The 17,705-nt window shown below is 36.8% G+C and overlaps 1 protein-coding gene across 1 annotated transcript; it reads right to left on the minus strand.

The window, feature by feature from the left end:
* Position 1: 1 nt before the first annotated feature.
* LOC116286726 (uncharacterized) lies at positions 2 to 17,651 on the minus strand. The gene is made up of 19 exons (XM_089033587.1): positions 17,413 to 17,651; positions 14,400 to 14,503; positions 14,030 to 14,183; positions 13,824 to 13,906; positions 13,572 to 13,725; positions 13,347 to 13,429; positions 10,440 to 10,593; positions 10,185 to 10,288; positions 9,518 to 9,671; positions 8,820 to 8,902; positions 6,954 to 7,107; positions 6,784 to 6,866; positions 5,866 to 6,019; positions 4,495 to 4,577; positions 3,845 to 3,998; positions 2,839 to 3,129; positions 1,851 to 2,093; positions 781 to 1,014; positions 2 to 657 (listed from the first exon to the last, which is right to left on the minus strand). Exons 1-19 carry the CDS (start codon positions 17,585 to 17,587, stop codon positions 2 to 4), a joined length of 3,300 nt encoding a protein of 1,099 aa, XP_088889713.1. The 5' UTR covers positions 17,588 to 17,651.
* Between the last annotated feature and the right edge of the window lie 54 nt (positions 17,652 to 17,705).

The raw sequence follows: 17,705 nt of genomic DNA on the forward strand, positions 1-17,705 counted from the left end.
GTCACGTCACTTCAAGGTCTTTAAATCTCTCTTGCAGATCTTCTACAAACCCAATGAACTTAAACAACTCCATTTGTGCAACGTTGAGAGAAATTTTCTTGCTAATTTTGCTTTTTTCGTAAATAATTTGCTTCTCAATTTCAGAGCTTAGATCTTTCAATTGTTCGGTCAATAAAGACACCTCAGTTTTCTTGCCTGTCAACGTGAATGAGCGTTTTTTTTTCAAGCACATGATATTTACTCGGTCTTCAAAAACGACACACTTTTTCTTCGCTTCCTTACACAATTCTTTCCAGACTTCTTCTTCTGACACGGGGATAGTTTGTGTCACAATCTGGTTGATGAAGGCTACAACAGCTTCACAGGAATTCTCCCATGTCTTCTTGTCCATCTTGGGCTCAACACAACTAAGAACAATCTCTCCTGAACCTTCCTGCCACGTGTACTTTATTTGGTGTTCCTGCAGAAGCTGTTCGAATTCTTGTTTGAGGAATTTGTTAATAAATTCCATCGTCTGTGGACTGGCTTTGACAATTCTTTCCGCTTTCCCAACTCCAGGGGTGGCTGAGGTCTCACCAAGAAAGACATAGTAAGGAACCACCTTCAGCTTCGTTCCATTGATTACAAGATCTTGCTTTGTGACCATATTATTGACAACTGAAACAATACAATAAGGCCTCCTTTGTTCTATATGCACGATACATATGACATGCATTCTAAAAGCTAAAATACAACGCAATAAAATGGATTATGCTTTATTAATAACATCGGCAATCAAACCTGATAGATCTTCGAAGAACACCAAAGCTCTTGTGCCATCTTCATCCATTTCTACCTTTTTCACTTCACCGCCTCCATTTCGTGGACTTTCGAAGTAATAGAACAGGATGTCTCTGGTTGTGTTTGGAGCGAGTCCTGTCACTTCGATACAGTTACATATGTCAACCTGTTCGATCTCTAGGTGTCTGCCTTCAAGGGCTCTTGTGCTACACTTTTCTTGTGATTTCTTGAAGTCTATAAAAATATTTAGTCTATAAATATGTGATAGCCTTTATATCATGACCCTATGAAATATAAATCGGGTGCATTTAGAAATAATATTCTAAACCATCTTTTATCTGCTCAGTGGCGCAATTTGCGCCGCGAGGTGACCGGAAAATTTTACAACCCTTTTACTGGGCAGTTTGGTTTCTAACCATAATGAAAATAATAAAATAAGAAGAGATTTTTTTGTAGCTTTAATATGATTTTGGGAAAAATGTTAAACGAAAAGTACACTTTTTAGAGCTCTTTCGTTAGCCAAGCACAATTTGCTGTAGAGTATGTTTGGCCGAGAAGGGCAAGTTTCTAATTCCCTAGGCGCACCATTGTAGGAAGCTCTTCCAATGCAGTTCTTGTGTGACGTTACTTTATTTTTCTAGCTCTGCTTCCTCGCAGTGCTTTGCCATATAATAGAGAGTTTTAGATTTACGTTCACGGCAAACGTGAAACGTCAGTTGACCAGTAAAAAATTCTTTTAAATTACTAAAAAAGAATCGCAAAAAAGTCCAAGTAGTAGAAAAACAAAAGAATATTTGCGCTTGGTGAGAAGCTTTGTAAAAGGTAAAGTAAAATACAGGAAAACGATGAAAACGTCCTCACGTTTGCCGTTTGCGGGGCAAAAAAAAAGTCAATCTAAAATTCTCTAATGAATACGTTGTTAACCGAGTGGGGAGTTCTGTGACGCTTCGCGCTTTGGCCATAAGCCAACGGAAAAACACTGTCCATAAACACGATGCGGTACGAAACCTGCCACTCGGTTAACAGGTAATATATCAATAGTATCAATAGCATTGTTTGGCGTCGTTCACCTGGTGGATTTTTAAAGGTAACCAATGCATTTGAATAACTTCCAAAAACCACGTCTTCTACTTCCTCTCCGCTGATCACCTCCATGAACAATGTTAACCTCTCCGCAGATATCTCAGTGTCTATATTGATCACGTGAAGTCTTTTTGGATCTTTTGGAGTTTCTTCACAGATTTCTTTCAGCGTCATAGTAAATCTCGCTTCATAAAATTCTAGGGTTTTCTTCTGTGACACTCGTTCTGCAACTAAAAAGACAATAGACTTTGTTACCGATACGATTGCCTTCTTAAAGTCTATTATTTTATGTTAGGAAAAAAGTATACATTTAGCATTAAACCGGTGTTTAGTGCCGCCTGAGTCAGCTATCGAAGCTAATTTGTCCATGAAAAGACCCTTGAACACTGGACAGTCTGTTTTACGATTGTGATCGAGTCTCAGGGAAAGTGAAAAAAGCAAATTAAACCGCTAACTTCTAAATACCGAATAGCGAAATTTCAAATATAGGAAAACGAGATACCTCTGTTCCTGGCTAGCAAAAAAAAAAAAGATCGTAAAAGCGTCATTTGATAAGCTAGCTCCAGCTTCCATCGATCACTTGGGTAACATCACGTGCTACAATAAGTTTGATTGACAGCTGGTACTGAAACTACTTGATCGGACAATATTTTGGAAGCTTTCAATACATCAGTCTCTTGTAATGCCTTGGCAAAATTTATCTAGTCGGGTTATATAATATAATATATATATAATATTTATTTATATAGCGCTAAATCCACTAATTGCTCAGAGCGTTATGACATGGTCCACAATATGATCAATTGCACGTTTGATGCAAGGCTGGCTTTGCTAGCAGTCAAATCACCATGACCTTGTCCCACGAGTTAAAACAAAAAGCTTTCTGTTCTGAAAAATACACCGTTTCGCAAGCTATAGCAAAGTTGACCAGCACTGCATGCGGCAGACAATGCAGTGTATGTCAGATAAATATACCTTCAGGATTACAGAAAGTGATGTCAGCAAAGCCTTCTTCTTTGTTCAGCTTAATATTCTCTATCTCTCCTCCCGCTGATCGCCGTTCGTTTTCAAATAAGTCACACAATGACTCTTTGGTTGTTTTTCCTAAAATTCCTGAAACTCTGACGACCGTAGACCGCTTTATCGGTTGTTCGGATACCAGGTTATCCTGTAGAGAAGTGGGCTTCTGTGGTTGAAGTGACCTTGATACGGTCAGCTGACATCCATCAACATAATGGTTTTCAATCTCCAGTACTTTCGTGGCGACTATAAAAAGAGTAAAGCTACTTTTTATTGATTGACGAGCAAGGTAGAGAGCGCGCAGGTGGAGGAAGTGGGGGGGGGGGGGGGGGGGGGGAGGGTAGCATTATTTCTAACAGATCTGGATGGGGGGATGAGACCTAAGTAAACTTTTGTTTTGGAAGGGGATGCATTACCTAAGTTTTTCGCTATATTATGCTCTTTATTTAGGCCCCCTCCTGGTAATTATTGCACGGTTCAATATCTAATTTGCGCAAACTGTAATATAAAAACCCCTGTATCTGTAGTGCAATATCTAGGAAAAATAAAACTTAAGCAAGGCAAGGCATTGCTGTGTATTATATCTTGCTTTTCGAGAGCGCTATAGCTGTAAAGGTTCCCATGGTATTTGTATCACCTACGAGTGCGACCTTTGGCTTCACCGATTCTGCCCGTTTTAAACTAATCGTTACGCATGGTTGCACAAATGCACTTGCGGTTAACATAACAGAAGCTACGAAAGCGATAATCTGCCTCTGTCTACTTGGAAGAGTAGTAAGTTCATAATATCAGTGGAGGAGCAACAGCATATACTCTACCCAACCCAATTATTTTACTTGAGGTATGTACGCTGCTCGTTACCTTTCCTGGTGCTACTAAATCAATCTTTAAAGAGTTTAATATTTAAGATATATTAATATTACATTTTCAGAAGCTTTTTAAAAATGGCGTATCTTCTTACCAAAAGGAGACGCAAACGTAACAATTGCTTGACTTCCATGACGCTGGATGTCTGTCACCTTACCGCCACCAGACTGACGGGCATTCTCAAAGTACCTTCGTATTTTCCCCTCTGTAATTGTACTGGTAATACCGCTGACTAACAAAGAAGCACGCTAACACAAGAAATTTTTAAAAAATTGAGTATAATCCTCTTTTTGAAAAAAACAACCGCTTTATATGCAATTTGATTTCAAAAATATATATGAGTAAGGGTGAGGGATTGTTAAGGTTGTATGAAAAGGTCGCTCTTATCGTCGTCGATTTTTTTAAGCTGAACCTGTCCGCGTGGCCTGGTTAACACTGAATCGTAGTCTATTTCCGTTTTTTTTCTTTTTTCTTTTTTTGTTTTGTTTTTGTTTTGTTTTGTTTGGTTTTTTGTTTGTTTTTTTGTTTTTTTGTTTGTTTGTTTGTTTTTTTGTTTCAAGCCAGAAAAATTGTCATTTACTTGTATTTAGAGAACTAACTAAACATTAACCAAGTAAATAGTTCATTTAGAGTCAGTACATTTGTGCGGAAATTCGAGAACAATGTCCGAACTTTTTGGTGGCCGTAACACAATGTAAAACAATATATAGCCCGTAAAGGTGAATTATTCTCGAATGGACGTACCTGATCATTAGAAGGCTTGTATTCTTCCACAGTTAGTTGACCCCCTTGATATTCATGTGATCTGGCGAGCACACGCCTTGCAACTAAAAGAACAGACGTATTTAATAAGCAATCAAACAAGCAAGCAAGCAAGCAAGCAAGCAAGCAAGCAAGCAAGCAAGCAAGCAAGCAAGCAAGTAAGCAAAAAAAAAAAAGAAAAAAAAACCAACCAACCAAACAAACGAACGAACCGAACGAACGAGCAAACATAAGAACAAACGAGCGAACGAATGAATGAATGGATGGATTGGGAGAAGAAGAGATGAATCAATCAATCAATCAATCGTGGTACAACTAATGATCGTAGTAAATAAATGAATAGGAGTTATATGATAATGGCATTTCCGCAGAGTGGCTCTTTTTTCCAATGAATTCCAATTGGAAGTTAAAAGTTGATTTTTCATCGCACGGAATTGCCCATCAACTCTGGACTTTCCAAATGAAAGAGATTATGTGAAGAATGGGGAAGCATTTTTTAAAGAAACAATGTAATATCTTCATATTATTAAAATAATTTGAAAAAAATTGGAAAAAAAGATTTAAAATATTTCTTAAAGCAAAATTTGCGGGCATTTTCTTCAAATAAGGTACCAGTCTCCACTCGAACAGCTTCTCGAACAGTACCAAAATATATGCTGAGTTCGTGAGCAAATTTGTCCGTTTTAAAGCGAGATCTGGAGACTAAATTATGGATAGTGAGCAATATAGAGGCCAGGTTTCTAGGCCTACACAAATGGCGGTAGAAGGATGATTTCTTATATCAAAAAAAGCACTGGAAAGTTGTCATTTTGGACCGTTTTGCTTTGTCAGGTTAAGTTAAAACTCCTGGAAAATCGCTACTTGCTTTCAGCTTAAGAGACAGCTGGATTTTGGAAGCAATTTTAAAAGCAATGGTTGGGCAACCAATTTCAGTTGTTACCCTAAATGATTTTATTCACGACGAACAGCAGGACCCGAACGAGGTACAGGAATGATAAATTTCCATACATATAAACACTACGAAACCTGAAATTGAGCCGCAAAAAATCGCATGATGGCAAATTGAATCACCAAAATAAATAGTAAGCTTATATGGTGTGGTTGTCATTCTTTAATATTCCTGTTACCTTTCTTGCATTAACTTTCAATTCTCTTCACGAAGTGCTTAAAGTTTCAATATTATGACTTTGCCTTATAAATACACATGTCCGTGAGAGTAAAATTGATATTCGGAAACTGGAATCTAGTAGTTTATTCTCTAATTTCCCGGATGTGTCAGTCAATTCTGTGTGCCGTGTGGGTTTTTTGTTGATTTGATTTCGAAAACACAAAATCAGCTCATCTTACAATTACCATCTGACGACGCGAAAGTAACAACAGCTTTATCCCCTTTCATTTCTACATCAGTGACGTCACCACCACCAGATCGACGAGCGTTCTCAAAGTACATTTCTGGGGCGTCTTTTGTACAATTATTGGAGAAGCCACTGACCAAGATAGAAGTACACTATGAAAAAAGTAAATTCAATAAACATATATAAATAACACTAAGCTACTAATGATAAAGCTACCATACTTTGTCAGTGGCTAGCAATCAGATATCTTTGTCTATTTATTCAGCAATGATTGGGCCACAAGTTTATTAGCCTGCGTAGCGTCGTAGCCCCGTGCGAGTTAATTACTGGCACGTGTTTTACCCTAATGGTGTCGCTATGATTATGATTAATGCTGACCACGTTGTCCAAATAAGAAATGATTGGACGGGGAAAAGTCCGAGGACTGTCAAAATTGGACGCGGAGACTGTAGGCCGTGTACACTTTGGCTGTCAAAGGAATTTTTCGAGTCTAATCATTTCTTACTTGGAGCGAACATCATGGAGTCCTATTTCCCATTGGTTACCCAAAAGGGGTTATAAATAGATAGCTATACAATTACTAGAATAATCTATTATATACTTATTGACTGAGTTAGGTCGGGCCGTACGGGAAAATATTTGGCTCGAGGTGATGCCGTACAAATGACCGAGAGCCAAATATTTTCCCGTACGGCCCGACCTAACTCAGTCAATAAGCATTTTATCATATGACCCTCACGAAAATAAAAATAATAAAAAAAAAAGAAAGCGCGCGGATTCGAGCAGGGCCGGACGAGTTTTTTCCGGCCCGCTTACGTCAACCCGTCCGGCCCCCATCATGTGACTTTTTCCAATAGTTTTATTAGAGCGCGTGAGCAGGGCCGTACGGGTCATATGATAATAGCGATTATTGTACCTCATCTGTGGACGGCCGGTATTCTTCCACAGTTAGTTGACACCCTTGATATTCATGTGTTCTCGCGAGCACACGCTTGGCAACTGAAAAACGCATAAAATAATCAAAAATCACAATGTTGTATAGTACCGAAATTGATTTCCAAAACATATGCATTAACATAAAATTACCATCTGACGACGCGAAGGTAACGACAGCTTTATCCCCTTTCAGTTCTACATCATTGACGTCACCACCACCAGATCGACGAGCATTCTCAAAGTACATTTCTAGGGCGTCTTTCGTACAATTATCTAAAAAGCCGCTGACCAACACACTAGAACACTATGGAAAACCAAACAACAGGAATGCAACTTAATTGATGTAAGGAAGTAACAATGCAAACAATATATCCATCAAATAAACTAAATCACTAGTATTAAATACTCGTGGAAAAATAATAGAAAACAATATAGACAGTCCAATATAGACCAATTCGGTTAACGCAATGTTTTACCCAATTAAAATCTACTAGGAATACTTTCCTTTGTCTATTGATTTACATATCATATCCATATCAATGCTTCAATGACATTTAAATATAATGGACAAAGAAAAGTATTCTTAGTATATATTTGAATTGGGTAAATCATGGCGTTAGCTGAATTAGTATATTCTGTAATATTTAGTAAAATTCATTTAGTATTATATTCCAGGCTGACGGAATATAAGAATACTACATTCAAGTCTACACCACCGCCTGATGATGACTAGCAGTAGCAGCCGAAACATCGCTGTCCTCCTTAAACTGCCACAATCGTGAGACAAATGAAGAAGTATGATCTTTGATTTATATCATTCCACAATAAATAATCCTTTCCATTTTAGCGGAACTCCCATACTTAAGAAAAAATGGTAAAACATCGAGTTGATTTTTCATGGCTTGGCTGACGTCACTTACGTCCGTCCGTCTGTCCGTGTACACAACACAGGGAACCCAGTTGATGTCAAAGAAAAACTTCTCGTAAATGCGGATCTCAAATGCACAGAAAAAATAGTTTTAGGACAAATTATAGACCAACAACAATTTAAAAAAAATTCATATAGGTAGATCAAGAAGTTTTCTGAAAGAAGTACTGATTTTGACAAGAATTTTTATCGACAAGTCAAAGAATTTCTCTCAATTTTTAATATTTCTATAGATAAGCTTAATTGATTTTAATGCTGGATGAAATACAATCCGGAGAGCAAATATTGCAACAAATATTCGGCCTTTATTTAGCATCGTAAATCTTTAGCAATTCGATTCCTTTCAACCAACTGCAACTTTTGTTTCCCATCGGCAAACAAAAGAAGACTTTCATTCAATAATTTTATATCTTTCATAAGTTTAGTTAGTTAATGATCTTCAGCCAATTTTCTCTCGCTGATGCTACCTAATCTATTATTTTCTTAATTTCATTGCGGTAAAAATACGGTTCTTACAAAAACCTAAATTCTTCATGGATAACCAAACATTGTCATGTAAAAGAAGTAAGAGTAAGCAGTTTTATACTCTTTCTTTATATGCCGTGCTCATTTGTCCAGAAAAAGATAGGAAATCTCCGAAATTTGGAATTTAATGAAAGACACCCAAGTTAAATTTCACTAAACTTGACATATTATTGAATTATCTGTAATTATCTTTCGTTTTTCAAGTAAAATTAACAAGGAATTCAAAGTTTAAAATTGTCGGCCATGGAAAACTTTGTTGAACAATTTTTCAAGAACGAAACAAGCCCCTGGGGTGGACAGTGGTGGGTTGTGTACATGTAACAAAATTCCTAAGTGGGCTCGGCTACGCCTCGTGAATCCATGCTACGTTGACAAAGTGATGACGTAATTTATCGTCAATAAGAGGACAGACACATAAAAAACTGATGTCTATTTGTTAAATATATATATATATATATATATATATATATATATTATATTTAGTACTGTTTCATGGATTAAATGTTTGCTCTCTATTATAACAAAATTGCATAATATAGCAACAAGTGTTCATCTTGATGTACCTCATCTGTAGACGGCTTGTACTCTTCCACCGTTAGTTGACACCCTTGATATTCATGTGTTCTTGTGAGCACCCGCTTGGCAACTGAAAATGCAGTGTCAAAATTGCTATCAAAGGTTACTAACCTGACGCTTTTAATGCGCAAAGTCAGTGCGCAATTTCAGCCTATTTTAATCAACGGTAAACATTTAGAAGTATTCCACAGTGCCAAAATACTTGGTCTTATTGTGTCTAGCAATCATAAGCGGAACGACCATGTCTCTGAGGTTGTTAAGAAAGCGCTTAAGCGTTTATATTTTCTATCCAGCTGAAAACAACTAGTGTTAGGCGTAGTGAGCTAGTCTAATTTCATCGCACGTGTATCAGGCCCGTGATTGAATATGCATGTCCTGTATATCACAATAGCTTGCCTGATTATTTAAGTAATGATTTAGAGGCGGTGCAAGAACGCGCTATGTGTATTATTTTTCCTTGGATCCAGTATGAGGACGCGCTATGACAGCAGGCCTTCAGCCCCTGCACGCACGTCGGCAACAACTAACAAGCTAATTATTCCAGGATATCCTTTCAAATGATAAACATAAGCTAAGAAGCCGTTTGCCGCCATACAATAATAATTCATACGCAATGCACCATTGTAGGAAATGTATTATATATAAATATTTGATCTCCAAAACATATGGATTAACATAAAATTACCATCTGACGATGCGAATGTAACGACAGCCTTATCCCCTTTCATTTCTACATCAGTGACGTCACTACCACCAGATCGACGAGCATTCTCAAAGTACATTTCTAGGGCGTCTTTCGTACAATTGTCTGAAAAGCCGCTCACCAGCACACACGAACGCTATGAAAAAAGAAAAAAAAAAACAGAAATGCAACGTAAAGACTTCTTGATGTACACAGACCATTTAGTCATTAGTCCTCGAGCCAAAACGGGCTATTGACTCATAGGCCATGAGGGCGAGAGGACTAATTGTTTTAATCAAATCCAACTAGTCTGTCAAATATATAGATGCAAACAAGTTTTGAATTAAAGTAAATTTAATGTATTGGTTTTCAAAGCCGCCACTTAGTAGGATATAACTTATAGCCTAGCAGTAGCTCGTCTATTCCGAACGCAGCATCTATGATAGAACACTAGTTGGATTTTACTAAACCATATTACACGGTATAAACCTACTAACGGCTATCACAATTCAAATTATGTGCTACAATTGGCTGAGCTTCTAGTGGTCTGTTAGTGATAGTTCACTAATAGCCAAAACGCAAAAAGAAAACACAATAGTAGGCTTAAAGTAAATCAAATTAGAGCATGAGGGCGAGAGGTCTACTTGTTAAATAGAACTATTATGAGTACCTCGGGCTCATCTTGATGTATCTCATATGAAGACGGTTTGTATTCTTCTACAGTTAGTTTACACCCTTGATATTCATGTATTCTGGCGAGTACCCGCTTGGCAACTTAAAAAAAAAAACATTTTAATTTGATTAATGTTAAATAAAACAACTATGGCGGTTTTTTAAAAAAATAGCATATTAAAAATAACGAAATACTTGACATTGAAATGAAGTTGGTCTCCAAAGCACATTAATGAATTCATTATACTATTACCATCTGACGACACGAAGGTAACAACAGCTTCATCCCCTTTCATTTCTACGTCAGTGACGTCACCACCACCAGATCGACGAGCATTCTCAAAGTACATTTCTAGGGCGTCCTTGGTACATTTGCTGGAAAGGCCACTGACCAGGACAGAAGCGCACTGTGAAATAATAGAAAAATATTTACAGCATTTTATATAATCACAATGTCAACGGTCATACTGTACTTATGTATAATTACGGGAGCCTGGACCTGGTGTTACCGAACAGTTGGGTGTCACCCTAATTAATAACGTGTATTTTCTTAGATAATTAAGATAACTTAAATAAACTGTTAACTCGATACCACTTGATTGGTAACTTATTCATAGACTTGGAAATGATAATATGATAATAATGATGTGAAGTTTTTAAAATCACGCAACTTATTAAATATCTTGTAAAGTTTGTATTTCTAATGTTTTGACTTTGGATTCTGTAGAAATATCTAAACTATGATTCTTCCTTTTTTCTACCTAAATAAGCTAACGTGGTGGAATAGTGTTCCTTGTTTTAGCATGCTTACTTTTTGGTTTTCAAAGCTTCTGTAAAGTCTCTCATTCCCAAGCGGTTGTCTTTCTTGTTTAGTACAGTCTTCTTCTCGACTTAATTCCTCTCTGCGGTACTAGCTCAGTTCTTTCTTTCTTTATCTTTACCAAATAACCTTTCCCAAGCCTTCTGCTGAGGTTTTCTTTCAAAGGTTTTTCGTTCTCAACATTATCTTCTCAACTGCTTCAGTACGATCTTTTCTAGTTGAACTCTGTGTGAGTTGCTTCCTTGGACGACGGTTTTCTTCTCAGTTCTCTTGTACCTATCGTACCTACCTACCGCGCTGTGTTTCGTTGCACAGCTCACAACTACTGAACGCTTTCTTCTCCGCATTTCTTTTTAAAGGGCGTATATAAATATTTCAGGAACAATACTAAGCTAACAAACTACTTATTGACAAAGATCTCTAAATATAGGCAAAGGATTAATATTACTAAGTGATTTAACACCTGACAACAATAATGAATTAGATCCCCTTGATCTACTTAAGTTATTCCATGACACCTGGCTACGCAAAAAACTATTCATGGAACTAGCTAGGACCCATCGTCTAGTTCGTCTAGTTCTGATTCTGATATATCAAACCTTTTTGAATAACACTAGCTATGTTTCGGTTTGTGATTTCGTTTCCGAGTTAAGGGTATGCTTTTGCAAGCTACCAGTAGCTATAACCAGCTAACCATTGTTTTTTTAGGGCAAAATGTACAAATACCTTACAACAATTAATAATAGCTAGATTACTTCTACAAAAAGTGTTAATATGATATTACGTGAGTTGACCATTACGTGAGTGACCACGTGATTGCTTCTGCAGGTCTAATCTACTTCTGCACGTCCATTTCGTCCACTCAAAACTCGTAAATTTACATATTGTATCAAAACCTTATCCAAAGACAATTTATCCTTTTGCTTAGGGGTAAATAATTTTATCCATAAGAGTGTAGAAAATACCCTGTTGTTTGTCATTACACATAGACCAAATACAGAAATTTCTGCCGCTTAAACAGTTCAAAGGTAAACGCATAATTTTCATTACTCAAAGTGTGTTTCTCGGAAGAGTCAATTTCTATAGGCATCGTTTTTCACCTCATAAAGATCATCGTCTCTGATTCATAAAGGAAGTCCTTATTGGAGTTCCAGCAGTACTCATCAGCCATGCATACCTTCGCCTCAGTGCAATGCAGCCATTGTTGCTACAGGAACAGTTCTTCGTGCAGTTTGACTTTGCCGCAAAGCACTTGCAGTTGGTGAGCGTCAAGATACTCGACGGAGTCAGTGGCTTTGTTATCAAGATGGGGCAAAGATAACCATCGTCTATCTTCCTTCCGTGTCCACCAGGAGAGGGTAAATCTTGTTTTGCCGACAGTGCTTTTCTTCATACGTATGCTTGATAGCTGACTTTAGCGGTGTGTTGTTTAAGACTGTCAGTGTTGGCGGTAGCAGCAGATTGTTCTGTGAGAGTTCAAAGTACTTTACTGCCATATCTCCAAAGGTTTACGCCTCAGCAAATCTTAGCATCTGCAACCAGAGCCATGGCATCTAATACATGAACGGTTGGCATGGTTGAAAGAAAAGTAAACCGTGGCTCGACGGTGACGTTCTTTTGCAATATCTGGAGAAGCACGCTCTTGGTTGGTCTTAGTCCCTATGGGCCAGAGAATATACAATTGCAGCTCGAAGGACAGAAATTCTCTCAAGTTTGCTTGACGGACGTTGGCAACGATCAACAGTCTTCCAAACAGATCATCAGGCTTCTCGTTAGCACATTTGACCATGGTTCCCAGGTACTTAGTTTATTAGTGTTTAGACGCTGTTCTATAAAACTGTTCATCTGCTCCTTACCCTTATTCTTTAATATGCTTGTCACAAGCTATTCAGCTACTTTGCCTGGCAGTACAAAATGTACACCGGTTGCAATATTACTTAGAGACTCGCAATGCATGCTCAGAAGAATGGTTTTTCATCAGCCATGATTTGAAACCGGTAATATCTTCTCAACGTCGTTTTTTTCGCGTTCTACTCTTTTAGGAACTGCTTCCTAGTGAGTACTAACTCGGTCTGAACCATCCATTCCATTCTCGTTTGTATGTATATATACGTCGATCAAACACTTAAAAAGAGGATCTTCAAACTGAATCTCGAACTCTAGCTATTTGTTTCACTAGTTGTTTGGAATGGGAATCACAAAGGTTTTAAAAGAAGCTTGAATATAAGAAGTAGAATTCAAGTTGTAATGCCAAATGATAAACAACCGCATTTTCAACAAATTTTAGAGTACAATAAATGATCTATCATGTTATATTTTTTTATATATTAGCATAAGTACCTCATCTGTGGACGGCTTGTATTCTTCCACAGTTAGATGACACTCTTGATATTCATGTGTTCTTGTGAGCACCCGCTTGGCAACTGAAAAAATATTATTACCACAAATCATTTTACAAGCTAAAACAAAAAGTACTGACATGATATGTAATTATTTTCATAATGTATTTCTAAATATGATCTAAAAAAATATCGTATCAATGGCAAAAAAATAACACCAATTTACCATCTGACGACGCGAAGGTAACAACAGCTTTATCCCCTTTCATTTCTACATCAGTGACGTCACCACCACCAGATCGACGAGCATTCTCAAAGTACATTTCTAGGGCGTCTTTTGTACATTTGTTGGAAAGGCCACTGACCAGGACAGAAACACACTAAAAAGCGAATGACAGCAATGCAAGGTTAACGCAATATATCTGAAGAGAGTGGTAGCAGCACAACAATAATGAGCATGAGGTTCGTCTTGGTGTACCTCATCTGTGGAAGGCTTGTATTCTTTCACAGTTAGCTGACACCCTTGATATTCATGTGGTCTGGCAAGCACCCGCTTGGCAACTGACAAAAAAGTAGATTTGTTTTTTTAGAATATCATATAACGATTAACGAGGTAAACCATGTCATGCAACTAAAATTCATTCATTCTCCAAGACACATGAATTAGCTAATGAATACAATTACCATCTGACGACTCGAAGGTAACGACAGCTTTATCCCCTTTCATTTCTACATCAGTGACGTCACCACCACCAGATCGACGAGCATTCTCAAAGTACATTTCTAGGGCGTCCTTTGTACAATTATTGGAAAGACCACTGACCAGGATAGAAGCGCACTATAACAAACCAAATAATAAGAGTCAGGGCACAGAGTAAAGACACAATAGGTGTGCAGACTGGGACTTTAAGTACACAAAGGTCTAAGCCATAGGGCGAGGGTTGTCAACGAAATTCAAGACCAAAGGCCAAAGACCAAAACAGAAGCCGTTCACAGTAAAAACACTATAGATTACAGAGACTGGTAAATCGTAGAAGCACAATAACAAGTATACCTCAGGTTCGTCTTGATGTACCTCATCTATAGACGGTTGGCATTCTTTCACAGTTAGCTGACACCCTTTATATTCATGTTTTCTGTCAAGAACTTGTTCGGTAACTGAAAAACGTAATTTTTTTGTTCTTTGTCAATAGGTTTAATATTTCTATAGATATATATATTTTTTGATGTTGAATAAAATATATAAAGCAGGACATATAACACCAAATATTCGGCATTTATTTAGCTTTCCCAGCAAGTATGATTATCCAAAACGAGCTTATGTTTGTGTTGCCTCCAGTTCGTCGACTAACTAGGGAAAAAATATTCTAGATGTGAACCCGTTGTACTTTCAACCCGTAAATCAGTTCAGCAACCTTCAAAACAAGTTTGAAAAAATTAAATGATAAAATAAGTACCTACCATTTGCTTAATGGAATCCTTTCTTATACACAGGAAATAATTAATAAATTTTATAAATTTGCCTCCCAAATATACCTTTCTTTTTAGAAGTTGTAAAAGATTGCATGCATTATCTGGTAATCAAAAGATTTTACGAAACTGTACTTTACGATTTTACTAATATCTATGTTTTTGTTTTTTGTTTTTTTTTTTATTGTAAACTCTTTTTTTCCTAAATGAATTTTTTTGATAGGTTGCTATCAATAGACGTCACTTCCGGTAATAGCGGCGTTTTTAATGGCTTGTAGAATCTTTGAGGTTGTTTTGATTTGATCTCTTGTTTTCTGGTTTCACGTCGTATTATAAGATAATTCAGATAGTATGCGTGCTGTGATTGGCCGAGAGCCGTGTTTGCATTTCTCTGTGCAAGCACGGTTGTGACGCGTGTCGACACCGGCGGGAAAATTTGAATTTTGTTTGGAAGTTGTACTTGTACACAAATACAAGCTGTATGGTCATAACTCCAGTAAAATTAGAAGAATATGGCTAATTTTCCAAGCTTAAACTTTGACTTTCCTGAGGAAACATCTGAAATAGTAGAACCACCAGAAGAGGCTTCAACAAAACAGCAAAAATCCCGATTTGCCAGCCTGAACTCGGAGAATCTCGACGAACTCTTTCGACAACACCGACGGAAATCAAGCTTGAATTTAGCGAGTTCTAGCTCTCAAAATAGTGTTGCTGTTGTTTTGTTTTTTTTCAGTCTAGAATGACTAAAGCCATTGGTTAAGCTTTGGAATTATTTTTTTTATCAAGATTTGCTTGTTAAAGCCTCTTTCTCAAGGGAGAAAGTCGCTAAAGTTTGGCTTCTTCTCGCTTTGAAATAAGAAATTTTCAACTTGAATATCATGCTTGGAGGCGTGTATCAAACTCGCAATTCGATTGGTTAAGGGTCTTCTTTCGCGCAATCTGATTGGTTATTGCAAATGCACAAGCATGTTAGGAGAATTTGTATTTAAAACTTTGAATTAAATTCTTCTGTTTTATTTAATCGTGTTTCGTTATTTTTGTTTTTGAAGAAAATAATTTTATAAAACAAATAAAATACATTTACTGTGCACAGGCTAATGCAAACCTCGATGTGGTTGGGAGAATTCTCGAGCAGGTGCAAACACTCGCCTACGGCTCGTGTTTGCACTGATCTGCTCTCGAATTCTCCCAACCACATCTCGGTTTGCATTAGCGTGTGCAAACACAGTAAATGTATTTTATTTGTTAAGAAATGGACAAAGACAATAGCTTGAGGACTTATTTTGACAAGTTTTGACTTAACATCCGCTAGTTGCCCCTCAGTCAACTCCAAAAAGTCACGTAACTGATACTAGTACAAGCAATAGCGCAGCGCACTGATTCTAAAAATAGCTTAAAGATTCGGACAAACATTGCATTCTGTTTTTATACGAACCGATTTTATTATTTTTACTTAAAGTTACAATAATAACCCATGTAAACTAAGATCAACTGCGATCGGCTGTGAAAGTTATCTGCTGAAAGTAAACTTGTAAGTTTGTTTGTCCGAATTTCGCCTTTGTCTTCGTTTTTATGACGTCACGATTACGCTGCGCTATAGCGTGACGCGTTTATGAATATGACTATAATAAAATTATTCAAATGGATGAGCTTTTATTTTTCATAGCGTTATCGATTTTCATATTTGGATCTTTCTAAGCAGTGTAGGAGAAAGCTTTATTGCATTTATATTGGCTAGGGTTAGGGCTTTTGTTTTGCCTGGCACTGTTTAGCTCCAAAATTATTATCCTTGGCTTTGCAACACCAAGAAAGCCAATTTATTTTCACTTTCACTTTCGAACGTTATTGAATAAACATTTTTCGTTCGTACCGTTTTCTAAAATCGTTTAAACTGAACGAACAATTAAAAAGATATATATATATATAAATTGCTAGAGTCGTACATGCATGATTTTTTTGACAATTGAGCTTTATTTAAGAGCACTTTATCAAGTATCATATTCAATTTATTTTCGACATTAACCGAGGACAAGAAATGCGGAAACATACATTACATGCATCACATGTGGCACTTGGATTCAGCGGATCGATAGCTATACTCTATACTCTATGATCAATATCTATACTAAATCTCATAATGTAATCTCATAATAATATAATCTAATATATAATATAATCTACATATATATATACTCGATTGCAGAAACGTTGTAGTATGCATTTATACATTTATACAAATATCTAATGAGATGCATAATGCAAAATAACCATTTTCAACGCTTAAAACCAACTGATTTATAATCTGTACGATCTAATAGATAAGAAAAAAATATTTTGACAGTCATTGAATGAAATAAACAATAAATAGAGCGATTTTTCCGTTTTGCATATCATTAAATATACTGAATAAATTAGATATATGTATAAATGTATACTACAACGTTTCTTCGAGTGTATATATGTATTATATATATATACTTTAATATTATATCTTTAAAATGCAGGGTCCAGTCTTAAGCATTCGAGTGGTTAAAAAACCAAACGCGCCTTTCGAACGAGACGCCAAATAACACAAAAGACACAAGACTTTTTTTTACCTGAAGCCTCCACAAATTCAATCTTTGCCTCGCCTCGCTCACCGTCGACATCAATGTTATCAATATCTCCTCCACCAGATTCTTCGTTACTTTGAAAATAGATCCGCAAGTCTTTCTCAAGGACATCTTTTGGTAAACCCGAAACAAGGATGGCGCTCCCCGACATCATAGCCATTAATCTATGCCGACATGTTTCATCGAAGTTAAGATTTCCTAGAACCGTCTCTAATAAATATCTTATGACATCATTTAAAAAACGTTTCCAAGAAAAAGTTATTCAAAGAAAATGTCTG

The sequence above is a fragment of the Actinia tenebrosa genome, unplaced genomic scaffold (genome assembly GCF_029948245.1).
Source record: "Actinia tenebrosa isolate PJP-AT-01 unplaced genomic scaffold, QUT_ActTen_1.0 PGA_scaffold2__45_contigs__length_23673736, whole genome shotgun sequence".
NCBI lineage: Eukaryota > Metazoa > Cnidaria > Anthozoa > Actiniaria > Actiniidae > Actinia > Actinia tenebrosa.